Source organism: Pagrus major, chromosome 16, assembly GCF_040436345.1.
Source record: "Pagrus major chromosome 16, Pma_NU_1.0".
NCBI classification, from domain to species: domain Eukaryota; kingdom Metazoa; phylum Chordata; class Actinopteri; order Spariformes; family Sparidae; genus Pagrus; species Pagrus major.
This window is the reverse complement of record NC_133230.1, coordinates 8,484,129-8,498,570: the sequence shown is the minus strand read 5'-3', so window position 1 is coordinate 8,498,570 and position 14,442 is coordinate 8,484,129. Positions and strand designations below refer to the sequence as shown.

The window sequence follows — 14,442 nt, the reverse complement described above, 5'->3', positions numbered from 1 at the left end:
GCAGAGGTTGTGAAGAGGGAGATACAGGAAGTAGGCATACTGTAAGTGTCTGAGGGAGGATGTGAGAGGAGTCATCCCCGCACTCGTGTGTTTGCTACATGTTCTACTCCCTTTTACAAACGGAGCCCTGGTTCCCATACCTGGGGAGGAGATTATAGCATGAGCAGAGAATTAAATCCAGCATGTAATCTTCTTTAGGCTCAAAGAATTCATTTCTCATTTAACATAATATTGAGTTGTGAAGTATAAGAAATGTTTGTGTCCGGATCTGAATAGAAATGATAGATTGAATACACCATTTCAGTTATATTCACCGAACAATGATGTTATTCGAAGCTCATTTAGTTGTAATACACCTGTTCAATCCTCTCAGGGCACTGTGTTCCCAGGTATAAGAACCAAGCCTGCGTTTGGTTTGGTTTTAGTGTTCTATTGTGTCTCGTTGCGATCAGTCACCACATGCAAGTACAACATTTACAGTCTGGGCCTCGTGCATGAGAGCATGCTACACATTCACCAGACGGTCACATTGAGGCGCAGGCATTAGACCACAAACACACTTTTACACACACACATGCACTCACACACTTGTATGCATACACGCACAGAGCAGATAATATAGAAAGTTGACTGTACAGTCCGGTGTGAGAGGCATGGCAACGCCTGAATACACTGTCTTGTTTTGGCTGAGCTATGGACGCAAAGCTGCTGGAGTCTTTTGGCTGAGTTGGGAGGTAATCTGGATGGGGAAGGTGTTTTGGCTGAATAGCAATAGAATGGAATATGTTTTTGATGTGTGTGAGATAAAGTGTGCAAAATGTTTCAGGATGTGCTGGATGTTTTTTTTTCCCAACCCCATCACCAGACAGAACATCGATATTGGACAATTCTGCAAGAACACACATTACGTTCAGCGCCAACAAATGTTTGAAATTTCTGCTACATCCATGCATAGCGCCTTCTATACAGGGTTATTATCATCATTTCCCACCCAACAGAGGACAAAGCCTACATGACAAACATTTCTACAATCACATAATAATCCCCCTCTGCATGCGAGTTGGCTGACTGAACTATGATTAAGGTTATCCAACTAAAACAAATCACTTATGAAAGACCATGATTACAGCAAAAAAAGGGAACTAAATTGTTTTTGTCAGGGCTCTGGCAAGAATTTTAGACAAAGTCACATACAATGTTCCTACAAAGTCCTCATTACAAACCACTAAATAGGTCGACTGCGAAAGCGGTGGTGACCTCTAGTGGCCGTAGTAATTATTACAGCGGCAAAGAAGGAAGTCAGGTGAAGTAGGAAGAGGAGTGACAAAGTCTGCATAAGGATACAGAAAAGAGATACCCAAAAAGATACAGAGGACATAACCTCAGTGTTAGCTAGGTGGGTGCTCCAGTCTCTGAATGAAATTGGCAACCTGCAGAATCGTCCAATATGAGCGTAAGTTCTTGGGATACTGGGCTGTTTTTTGGGAGGGGTATCACAATTATTCTTACCAAAGGGCCTCTTACTACATGAAAGAACTTTTTTGAGTGTGGAACGATGTGGGAGGAGCAGAGGTAGGGTGGGGGTTAGGCGTGGCATCCTTAGATTTAGTGCATTAGACAAATAAGGCTTCCCTGTAAGGGACAGATGCAGCAGCAGGGGGCAAGAGGAAAAGGTACAAAGAGGACAATCAGGGCGTACAGCAGCAGCTATTGTCGGAGTGCCCCCTCCCTCAACTTCATAAAATGCTAAAATCCCTTACAGTGCCATGACTGCATACCTTGGCAGCATTAGCTTACATGTCCTACACTCTGAGCTCGATTCATTTGATTGATTTTCACAATGTCTCTTCGGGGTGCAGCATCAGTATAGGTAACGTGAAGAGTGGGCCTTCAACACTAGCTACATGAATGTAGAAACTGAAGAGGTACAGGCTAGAGGGAGGTTCACTCAGAGCAGTATGGGCCTGGGTTGGAGCAGGAGCACAGGGAGATGAGTAAATGCTCAGATCAGAACAGTGATAGCAGACACCCTGAGGTGAAGCAGGAGTTAATGGATCGTCGGACCATGAACAGATTGCTGTTTGGTATCCTGACTGAAAACCAATCCCTGCTGTACCACATGTGACTTGGAGTGGCAACTCCCTACTCACACGGCCCGATGAATATCACAAGCAGGTTGAAGCGGAGGAGATACAGTTGAAGGAAGAGTTGGGCTGGAAGAGCAGAAGGGTGGAGGTAGAGGATAAAAGAAATTAAGTGAAGAAGGAAGGATATGGATAAAAAGCAAAGAAGTGGAAGAGAAAGGGAGAGGGATTGTTGAGGAGGGATTATATTTCAGTTCACCCAACGTAAAAAACAATTCTTCTTGGTTAGGGACTGTATAAAAATTACTGGTGTAGGAAGGTAGGTTAAAATAAATTTTTCACTCTTTGATTATATGCACTGATATTAAACCCAAACATGTACTTTAAATGACATTTTGAATTATTATTGTCCATCAAGGAATGGGGTTGGACTTGTACAGTACATCAGACTCTGCCCTGAATAGACCCCATTAACTTTTGGTGTGGATCTGGATAAAGGGACGGATCCAGAAACTTTTTCTCACTTCCTTTAACATTGTGAGGTAGGGCGTTTTTCATCATGGATCTCAATGAAAAAAATCATGCATGTTTAGGTAGCTGGAATATATGAGTGAGTACAATTTGATGTGGATCCTAGATCTGGTGATCTTAAATTATGGTTAAACTGTTGGTTTAAAATTTGCAGTGATACAGGGCTATCAGTTTGATATTGGATTGAATTCAAGGGGACTGTTGGGCCTTGGCGGAGGTATGCATTCTAATAAGTGCCATTCTATTTTTCATTATTTTTGTATTTGGTCCTGTAGTATTTCTTTTTACAATTACTGCACAAAGGAACTTAAAATGTTTATCTGGGAGAAAATACCCTCAAAAGACCTCTGCTCTCCCCAAAAAAGCCGAACTACTCTCCTTTTCTCCTCCTCCCTCAATAACAACTTTTGTACAGTCTCCAACCTTCTTTTCTTCTCTTGGAGAAATGATAGACACGGTGAGGAAAATCCATTTCCCGAATTGAATGAACTGAAAATGTATTCCTTCCCGACCCTGGTAACCAGCAAGAACTGCATCGACAGAGAGACAAGCGCACAGAAAAGAACTGAACAGAAAATATGACATCCATCACAACAAACCATTCAGGTTGTCAATTAGGATTCAACCTGTTCGCTCGCTCCGTTACACCATCTACTCTCTCTTCTTCTCCGGTACACCGATGAGCTGACATGCGCGTGTTATGTTGCACCATGAGCTGCTTTGTGTTGCGGGTGGATTGATTTTGAGCTTCATGCTGGGGCATGGAGTGGGAAGAACAAAACGAAACAAATACCTACACGCACGCACACACGGTAAAACAACCAGAAGAACACACTTTATATCTACACACACGGACATGAGAATCGATGTAAAAGGTGGGGTTTGATTGCACGGACACCCTCGCACATACACAGGCAAAATTAAAGTAGAAAACAGACATAATCCGAAAAACTCACATACACATACAGTAGATGAAGGCACTATTGCAAGCAAAGTCCAAGTACTATTTGTGACAGAAAACATCAACACCCTCGTCCCAATCCTGTCCCGAATCCCTTGGGCTAGATGTTAGGGGTCAGGGTGAGTAGATTTAAAGACAGCCATAAGCAGTTTTTTTATTTTTCAGGACGATTTTTGTGTTTTTTTTCATTTCCTGTGTGTTGGACATAAAATGAGCAGAGAAAGTCAAACCTGTACATAGAGGAAATAGCTTGGGCCTGGCATGCTGTCATCTAGATTTCCTGTCAGTCTACATTGAAACAGGAAGAGAGTTGCTGATTCATCTGTCCCTCCCTCATCACCTCCTCCTCGCTCGTATCCCGTAAATTATTACATTATTAACAGCTGTCTGATTGCTCAGAACACAATGTGTCATAGTTTAAAAGTACAGCCAGACACATTATATTTTATCTCTTGCTGCGTCCGCACTTTTCTATGTGGCCTTTATTTCTGTGGGACATGTGGACACCAGTAAGTGAATAACAAGCGACTGTGTGACAAGACACTCATGACCTTGACGTCCACATTCACTGTGTGCGCTGAGGAGCCGAGCGTGGTCGAGTAAGGTGAACAAAAGTCCATTCCACTGCCAAGAAACTATCTAGCCCAAGGGTAAGACACACAAACAAATACACACACACATGCAGGCATGCACTCACGCTCACACACACACACACACACAGTCATTCATGCACTCACGCTACTGTTCCCCTCCCTCTCCCCAGGCAGCAGACAAGGCAGTACATTCAGGGTAACACAGAGTCAGTCCCTTCAGAAATCCATCGGATCCTCCTCGGCAAGGCCGTGATTGGCAATGGTCCTGCCTCCGCCTTTCGATGGCGTCCCGCCACTTTCAGGTTTTGCCTCAGGGGGCGGGGTGAGCCCCGACCCCCCCTGTGGCGCACCCCATTGGTCAGTAGTAGGCGGGTAGAAATCGTCGTCAAAGCCGCAGAAACCTTCATCCACACCTTGACCGTAGCGCTGGTAGGTGGAGGCGTGCACCTCGTTCTCTCTGGCCGTGATCTCCAGCGTACTGTTCCACATGCCGTAGCCAAAGTAGATGAGCACACCTAAAAGGAAACATAGACAAATATTAATATAATATATGTGCATGGGAAGCATTTAAAATGTGGGTGGGACAATCTAGTGAGTGTCTGGGGGTTCCCCCCTAGAAAACACTGACAGAGAAGATGTCATTTCCTGTATTTTGGTTCCTTTTAACAGGTGGATTGGTGCTTTTATCTGGATAAACTAGCATTTTTTTTTGATGACAGTGTGTAATGTTTGCAGCGTGCTCGTGTGTATCTCGGTGCACGCTATGTATCAATCCGCCTGGATGCAAGGTAGCAGCGAAAACGTAGTATGGAATTTCATTGATGCCCTTATATGTACGTATATGTGCACTGTTTATAGTTGAAAAACAGATTGTGTATAAATGCTTACAGCCTAAAAACAAATTCAAAAAGTGCAGAGACAGAGTACACTATCAACTTCTACAATTCATCCCACTCAGTGAGTCAGAAGAATACAGCAATCCTACTCACACTGTAAAAGCACAGATGTCCTCCAGTGTTTGTGTACGAACAAAAACAACTCTGCTGGACAGTCTGCTTTTATTTTGTCTTTACATAAGCAGTAAAAACTACAAATGACTTTCCATCTGAACTATCATTCAGTCATGTGGTCTCTTACCCACAAAGCACCAGATTGAAAATCGAATCCAGGTGATGGCCGACAGTTTAAGCATGAGGTAGATGTTGACCAGCATGGCTGAAGCAGGTACGAAGGGCACACAGGGCGCCATGTAGGGCAGCCGCTTAGGGTTCTCTGGCTGCTGGAGGATGATGATAACGAGCAGGGCAAGGATGACGATGAAGATGACTAATAGCAGCAAAGCCCACCAGCGACCCTCCCCAATACAGCTGGATCCTGGAAGGAGAGGAACCAAGAAAGAAAAAAATGATCAATTTATGGTTAAACTACTAACAACTCATGTCTGAGTTTGTTCATGTTCTCACCAAAAATGATGAAGGAGCAGAAAGCGAAGATGAAGATGAAGAGGAGCAGCACACACACAGTGACGGTTTTCCCCGTGGCCGGAGTCGGCCTGTCCATTTTTCCTGGGAGGCCCAAACGGATCCTCAAGGTGTAATAGCGTGGTCCAATGAGCTTCTTCAACCGCCGGGACAGCCCGCCTTCTGACTCCTCTGCCTCAATGCCAGTGGTCATGTCCACCGTGCCGTAGTTTGGGTGGCTGGCAGTGTAGGCAGTTTTGTCTGGTTTTCCTATCAGCATCTCGTTGTCGCCCAATGACGGCAGGTTTTTGGCTCCACAGGTGTTAGTGGGCACGCCTCCGTACTCGTCCACTTCGCTGGTTGGTGAACAGGCGTCTTTCTCGCACTCGGCCAGAACGCCTTCCTTCCTCTTGTTGTTCTGCTCCTCAGAGAGGAAGTTGACGAAGCCGTGGATGTCGCCCTCAGGTTGGTAACGCAATAGGAGGACACAAAGGCTCACCTGCAGACCAGGAGGAGGGACAATTTGTGTCATTTAAAGGTGCAATATGGAAGCCACCTGTTGAATCCCAAATGGGGCAGCATATCAACAGAGTAAGGTGGAGGAGAAGGTTTTCAGGCCCACTGCTGATCATTAACATCCCTCTTATGCACCTGATAGAAATTCCAACAACGCTTCAACCTTCTGGTATTGTTGACTTTGCTAAGACCCTCCATTAATGTAATGTTTACAGCTATAAATCTGTATGATTCATGTGTTGGAGGGATTAGTTTTTCTCCCAGCAAAATCTCTGTTGCTTTGCACAATCCTTCAAAGAGCGGAGACTCTATTAACCAAATCTGACTGCATTTGCAAAACATATTAAATTCCCTGACATACTGTGAGTCTTCGCCTAAAGACAACATCATTGGGCCATACCTGTCAAGTATCCCGTTTTGGCCGGGAAAGTCCCGTATTTTACCCTTCTTTCCCGCCGTCCTCCCGTATTAGTATTTTCCCGTAAATATCCCGTATTTTAACCTGCGTTACAAAAAAATAATAATACCGGGCCCGGGCGGAGTAAAAAAAAAAAACATCCCCTGCCCTGAGCTCTGTCACTAGCCTCGCGATAACTGCAGTAGCCTAGGTGTAGGTGGCAGTTGTCGCGAGGTTAGCGTCAGATGATGGTGACAACGCGAGAAAAAAAGAGAAGGAAGATGGACGATGGACGGGACAGAGCGGGCGCGCCTCCTCCAGGTCCTCCTGCCAAAAAACCAAAGCCGCTGTGTAATTACCGTGACCGGTGGGACAGTGACTTCACTTTTTTGAAGAGGAGCAGGGTGGGGGACAGTCATGCGTTCTGCAGGATTTGCAACTCTGACTTCAGCATCTCGCACGGGGGGAGGAATGATGTAGGACAGCACGAAAAATCTGCAAAGCACAAGCGCGGGCTGGAGGCACAAAAAAGTGCCCAGTCCATGTCAGCGTTCGTGACGAAAAATACCAACGAGGCAGACCAGGTCACACGTGCGGAGGTCAAAATGGCAATGCTGTGCGCCAAAAATAACATTCAAGCTCCGAAAGAGTATTTAGCATGGTCAGAAAAATTGTAACAGAGAATAGGATGTCACTTGATAACACAACTGTTAGTGCTCTTCTGTCATGCAAAATCAACTACTCTGGCCCAGTTCACAAATACACTCCTTCAAAAACGGTATTAAGGAATGCTAAATCTGCAACAAACTTGTACAACAAGTCTCTAAAAGAGTAAGAAAAGTGAAAACTGAAAAGATAAACTGTGAAAGAAAAGCAATATGAAATGAAAAGAATGTATGGAATGAAAATAAAATGTAAAGACAAGCAATGTTGAACAGAAAATGTGCAAATAAGAAATTGAATAAATGCTTTTCATATATACCCTTTTGTGTTTTCATTTTGGCTATAATGAATGTTCACAGCATGTCAATGTCAACAAAGGTAGGCCTAAGTGGTTGACAAGTGGTGATTTTAGCTTTCTTGTACATCTGTCTTAAAATGTAAGGGATACTGGAATTTGGTTGGGGTGGTGAGACTGCTCGTGGCGGGCGCCGGAAAATTTCCCTTATTTTCAAATCCGAAACTTGACAGGTATGCATTGGGCAAACTACAAAATAAACATTTACAGTTGGTTCCTATATGACAAACTGTAGTTCTCTGTGTGTCCACTAGCTGTCCTCTATGTTGACAGGTTATAAAGCACTGAGAATAAATCTCTGTAATACCCTGCAAGTACCCATCTGGTCCATGTGGATCTGTCTGATCATATACATTGTTCAGCACTCACCAGGGTATAGGCCAGCAGGGTTCCTATGGACATCATCTCTATGAGGTCTCTGAGGCTGACCAGGAGGGACAGCAGGGCGGCCAGGAAGCCCGACACCACACAGGCAACAGCCGGGGTCTCTGTGTAGGAAGACACGCTGGCCAGGAACCTAAACATACAAAAATAATTACTCAGGTGTGCACAACATATAGACAGAGATGAAAAAAATAATGCGTGTGTTGACTGACTTGAACAGCAGGCCATCCCCCGCCATGGCATAGATGACCCTTGGCATGGGGAACAGAGACCCCAGGAGGGACACCGTGAGTCCCGCTATGGAGCCCACCGCCACTATATACTTTGCGAACATACAGCCGTGCACGGCAAACATCTCCATGAGCGGGGCATCTGCGTCAATCTCGTTGTACGGCACCATCAGGGTCAGGATCACAGAAACCTAGATGGAACAGAGAGTTTGTTTTAAGCCAATGCGGACAGGAAGCGCCCACAAAAAATAGAAACTTGAACATCTAAAATGACATGACGACGAGGCAAACTCCATCTGCTGATGATCGTATGATCACATGAGACCCAGAACAGCTAGTTAATGGACCTAGGTGTTGAGACTGCTTCTCAGCCTCATCAGAATCATTTGACAGATGCTATAATTATCTAGCAAGTGTTGAGCCACATTCTCACAGCCCAGCGTTGCAGGCTAGCGCGTTCAGCACATCGCACATCACGTCACATGCAGAGTGTTCATGCTTCCTTCTCGCTGCGCGTGCGCGATTTTGATCCGCACGTCTGACGTGTGAAATCATGCAGGGCCATCTGTCACAGATACTGTGCTGTGAAGGAGAGGGATTTGCCTGAGCAGATTGCAGAAATAGAGAGGAATGATAAAAAGAACAACCCTCAGAGGGTGGGATATAGATATCCTAGTAGTAGCGTGGTGCCCTTTGACCCTTCGTCCAATCAGGGCACAGGATGGTTGACAGTGTGTATGACTGGAGTAATCTACAGTAGAGGGAATTCTGCAAGAAATCGCAGTTAAATTATTTGTTTGCTGACCTCAAACTGGATCAAGGGTATGGATGTGAGGAAATTTGGTGGAGCACTGAAGGAATAACCCGACTAATGTTGACGATTTGGGATAAATCTACATTGTAGCTTAAACCCAATTCTCCAGGAAAAAGATGTGGCATATAATGTGCTTAATCATTAAAGAGATTCCTGGATCTTAAACTTCAGCAGCTTGAAGATCTCGATGGGAGCAAAAAGTTCTCCCAAGTTCCCTACGGACTGAGTTTGATCAAAGAAAGAAAGAGATTAAGAGAAGTTGAGAAAGTAGATTTTCGAGCAAGAGAGGCGTGATGCAGAGAGACGGAAAAAACGAGGCATTCAAAGAGTTGAGTTTTGAAGTAGATGCAGTCCTTGGCCCCGGGCGATGCCGAAAAAATGTTCCTCCCTGATAGGCCACTGCTGCACAGTACCCATAGCAACAGCCATCTAGCACAAACGTGTCGAAGTCAGAAATCTGGTAGGCTGTGCGAGCTGGATACGTAAAGATCAGAGATTAGATGCACACCCACACTGCTGGAGTGTAGGGAAGGGAAGCATCTTGATGTCTGATCTTTTCATCCTCCTGTCAGACACTTCTCATGAATTTAGGCTGACACTTTTAGTCTGTATTCACAAGCATGTTGAACTGTAAACACTTGAGGTGACGCATTAAGGCAGAAAATGATAAATAATCCAGCAGATGTGGATCTTTAGGGTAAAAAAGTGTCATCCTAAAATTGAGATGAACAATTATGTGACATGATGGCATGAACTAAACTTATGTTTTGTTCATAATTCGGTGATTGCATAACTTTCATCCGTTTCACTTCAAAACTATGTGGGCGTATGAAATAGAAACTGTGATTATAGTCCAGAATCTTCCCACAATCAGTGGGATCCTACTTACGTGTGAAATAAAACATTCATTTTTGCCGAACTGGAGTCAGTGAGCCAAGGAGTTATCTCACCTCATTACTACTCTGTGTATGAAAAACTGTTTACTTGCTGCTGTAGAGTTACTTTGAAGCTTAAGTGTTTTGCATTGTTAAACTTAATTACCTCTCAAATGCTTATAAAGGAAAACAAATGAAGCGTTTACTGTTGGAGTTTGTGCATACGGTATGTGGTTTTCGAGGTAACTCACAGAGACGTAGGCAGTGAGGCAGGTGATAAGGGAGGCGGTGATGGCGTAGGGGATGGAGGTGTTGGGACTCTTGGCCTCCTCTCCCGTTGTAGCAATGATGTCAAATCCAATGAAGGCGTAGAAACAGGTGGCTGCTCCCTGCATCACCTGGAGAAAGCAAGAGAAGCAAGAGAAATGATGGCTCACATTAAGAACATATGCAGATGGGGTCTTAGTCTACCAGCAGATCTACCTTCCAACTAGGGCTCGGCAATATATCGATATTATTGTTAACGTGGTAAGAAACTATATGTCGTCTTAGATTTTGGGAATCGTATTGTGATATGGCGCAAGTGTTGTCTTTCCCTGGTTCATCTGTTTTGCTGCAGTGTTTCCTGTCTTCTCATCGTGTTTACCTGTGTTTGCTTCCTGATTCCTCGTGTTATTCTGGTTTGTACTATAATTTTGTTTTCTCCCTTGGATTTCTCCTGTTTTGTTGTCTGCATTTTTTATTTTGCTCCCTTTTGTTTTCTATTTGCACTTCTGCATTTGGGTTCCCTTTTGTGTAACCGTGAAACCAATAGTTATCCCTACATTATTGAAGCAATATCGATATCGAGGCATTTTGTCAAATGTACCGTAATATTTGATATTGTTGCCCAGTCCTGGCATTTATGAAGCGCTTTGAGGAGATAAAATATTTGGATTGTGTATCGTGATATAGCCTAAACAGCAATATTATTTTAAAGCTTTATATGCCCTCAGTACAGATTTCATTGCAAAAACACCAGCAGAGCTGATGTGCAAACATGGTGGCGGTTTCCTGCCCAGGCTTGTGAGAGCTGACCAATCAGAGCAGACTGGGCTGTTTGGGAGGGGGTGGAGCATCCAGGCAGACATTAAATGGAGCTACTGCAGCCATGGACAGTAATGTGTTTATTTAACATTAAAGCCTGTAAACATTTTCCAGATGACACCAAAAATAAAAGTATGAACCTGAAAATGAGCATAATACCATTTCACCCAGCCCTACTTCCAACCATCCTGTTTTATTTATTGGCTCGCTTATGACTTAGTGTCTGTGTCTGCATGTGTGTGCATACCCCCGACCAGCCAAAGGGCAGGAACCTCCCCTCGTCCCAGTTCTCTCCACTGACGAAGAACAGTCCGGCGATCATCATGAACACCCACACTATGAGGTTGATGACGTTCAGCACGTTGTTGAAGCCCACAGAGTTCTTCACTCCCAGTGCGACTATCACTGTCACCAGCAGTGCTATCAGCAGCGCCAGCAGGTCTGGGTACGACTGCTCCCCTTTACCTAAAGAAGAGGGTTACTATTAGCACACACCCATATATTATAGTATTTTTTTTTTTCTTGAAACATCAAAAGAGACTTCATAAGAATTGGAATTGCACTTAAACTTGCAACACATTTCAGATAAACTGTCAATCACATTGAATGCACAATACAATAATGTATCAATAATTACTAAATAATTAACTCCACATGCACAGGAAGTCAGTCTTTATAAATATACACAGGTGGTCGCACACCCACACACACAAACTAATGAGACTTATTTCGAGATAAATTCCACACTTTCCCAGTGTGCAGAAACAGCTGTTTTTCCCCAGCAGGAAAAGGAAACATTAATTTTCCATTATGTTGTGGAACAGCTGGCCATGCTGCTTATCATGTGACCACAACCACCTCTTTGTCAGTGTCCAACAGGATGAGACTGTCAGGGCGAGGTCATGCAGATAGGCACGGCTGGCAACACACATCAGCTATAGTGTTACACCAGATTAGCTGGCAATCCCCCACGGTGCGGTTTATGACCTGGAAAACTGTGTTGATGATGTTCACGAATCATTTAGGAATCCAAGATGCCAGGCCTCTGTTGCTTTCCGTGATGACATGATTTCCGAGATAAGCAATGACCATCTTTTTCCTGGAAAGTATCTCTTAATGGCTGGAAGATTTCCCAGATGGTGTAACTTCCATTTTTGTTATTATTATTAATAATTTCATATTAAAGGTGGGGTGAGCAATTCTGGAGAAAAATAGTTGATGGTTGAGTCTTGTTCCCAGGTCACCAAATACCGATGACCAGGGATTGACACTTAATCAAATAATCGACTGTCTTTCTCCAGAATCACTCACCCCACCATTAAAATATGTATTGTCATTCAAATATTGAATAGATCCAAATCCTGAGATGAAAATGTACAATAACGCTAATAAATAATAATACGAAAACTACAGCAATCACAGGGACTCGTCCTTACTCACCCAAACCATTGAGCGTTCCGATGTGCGTAATCATAAAGTTGCTGATGCTGTGATTGGCCAGAGAGTCCGCCATGCTGCTGAGAGCAGACGCCCCCGCCGCCGTCCCAATCAGATACTCCAGAATTAAGTTCCAGCCGATGAAGAATGCCACGCACTCGCCCACAGTCACGTAGCTGTACGTGTAGGCCGAACCTGTGGTCTTTGGCACCCGCACGCCGAACTCTGCATAACACACTCCTGTGGAGACAGACACACATTCATAGACACATATAAGTGATAAGACTGCATTAACATCCAAGTGCAAGGCCGGGTTGAAGGTATTGATAGGAGCATTAAAGTACTGCTTAGATATCTCTTGAGCGTCCTTTCTATTATGGCTCGACCGTATAATGTCTTTGCCCTTGTTCTAATTGCATGGTTATTAAAGGGCTCTTCATATAAATCATATCATTGTAATGGTGATGAGAAAGACAGTAACCTTTACTGTGGCCTATAGTATGATATACTGCTGTGTGTGCGTATGTCTGTGTGAGTGTTTAAGAAAGGGCTTGAGAGCAACGGCATCCCGGGGAGGATGGATGGAAGAAACGTTTGGGATGAGCACAGAATTCCCCCGGGATGCCTCCAGACAAATGGGATTTTTGTATGCATGTATCTAAACTGGAATCTAGCGATGACTACAATGTGTCATGTCATGCTGTTAGTTACTATCACTGGCTGGCTACTCAGCGTGAGGCCTATGAAAAACATAATGCGATAAAATAAAAAAAAGGATGCGGTAAACTCACTATCAGCGGGGGATGCACCTTATTTTTTCCCGGATAATGCTGCATTGTCGACAACAAATCCATGTTGAAATAAGCAGGAGGAGAGCTAGTCAGCTGTTAGCTGTCAGCAGCAGGTGTGTATCAGAGTCCTGCAATGTGTTTGGCTAAGGGAGCTGACAGCTACTGGAGTGATAGAGATTACAGAGCTAACAGCAAACGGAGCTAATATAGATAACAGAGCGAACAATGGAGCTAAACACACAGCAGGACTGAGAGTTTATGTTGGGAGGAACATGAAACGTTACAGTAAATAAATTTACTTAAGAGATGGTTTACATCCACTTTGGGAAAGTTAAAATGGTGAAAAGTACACAATACACTATATACATATGTGGATTTGCATTTCCCCAGTCTCACCTGACAATATGGAGGCCACAGCGGCGATAATGAAGGACACGATGACCCCCGGTCCGGCCATCTCTTTGGCGACCAGCCCCGAGACCACATACATCCCAGTCCCGACACAGCTGCCCACGCCCAGCGACACCAGGTCCACTGTAGATAACACCCGGGCCAGCTTGGTCCCATGCGAGCTGGTGCCTGTCATGGCTGAATCCAACATGGACTCCACAGGTTTGGTCCTCAGGACACGGGACGCAAAGGTGTTCCATGCCGCGCCCCACTGCACCCTCCGAGGGTCCAGCTTCCCAGCCAGACCGCTCATACTGAGGGGTTAAGGTCAAGGGTCGGAGTCAAGGGGAAGAGTTTCACAAGGAAGAGTGGGAATCTTTCACTGTAGTCGTGTGAAGACAACAATGTGCAGCGCTGTGGAAGATCAGTTATTCCTTCTCCGAATGATGGAAGTTTCAAAAGAAGATCTGATGTTGTCTTGCTGCCGTTGCCTCAGCTTTCTCAACTCTCTTGTTGTGGTTCAGCAGAATTCCTTCTCCACATGGTGAGAGAGTAAGTTATCTGAAAAACAAAGGTGGCCTGATTTATTTTTGCAGCATTTCACAGCTCATTGCCTCCCATTATTTTTCTGACACAATGCTTATTTTCCAGTACACACGCCAAGACACAGGTGCCCATCGGTGGAGATTCATTACACATTCGTCCGCAAATGAAGCGTACCTGAATGAGGAAGCGGCTAATTAGGAGGCCTCTCCCTTTAGCATTGTTGCTATAGTTGCCAAGCTCATTAGTGACGGCAAGGGATGTTTCTTTTTTTTTGTTTATTAAGGAGGAGAGACAGCAATATATGTAATCAAATGTACATATTTATATAA

General features: G+C 44.3%; 1 protein-coding gene across 1 annotated transcript; it reads right to left on the bottom strand.

Moving 5' to 3' along the window:
* Window positions 1-4,385: 4,385 nt before the first annotated feature.
* Window positions 4,386-13,880, bottom strand: slc7a14a (solute carrier family 7 member 14a). The gene is made up of 9 exons (XM_073484007.1): window positions 13,574-13,880; window positions 12,390-12,626; window positions 11,197-11,414; window positions 10,115-10,261; window positions 8,157-8,365; window positions 7,930-8,077; window positions 5,633-6,128; window positions 5,307-5,543; window positions 4,386-4,684 (listed from the first exon to the last, which is right to left on the bottom strand). The coding sequence occupies exons 1-9, from the start codon at window positions 13,878-13,880 to the stop codon at window positions 4,386-4,388; spliced, it is 2,298 nt and encodes a 765-aa protein (XP_073340108.1).
* Window positions 13,881-14,442: the final 562 nt, after the last annotated feature.

Bases quoted from the DNA above. Each gene is read 5' to 3' on its own strand.
- slc7a14a (XM_073484007.1), bottom strand. From the start codon at position 13,880: ATGAGCGGTCTGGCTGGGAAGCTGGACCCTCGGAGGGTGCAGTGGGGC. The intron at 8,078-8,156 runs GTCAGTCAACAC...TTGTATGTTTAG, and splicing joins GGGGATGGCCTGCTGTTCAA to GTTCCTGGCCAGCGTGTCTT. The intron at 5,544-5,632 runs GTGAGAACATGA...CTCTCCTTCCAG, and splicing joins CTGCTCCTTCATCATTTTTG to GATCCAGCTGTATTGGGGAG.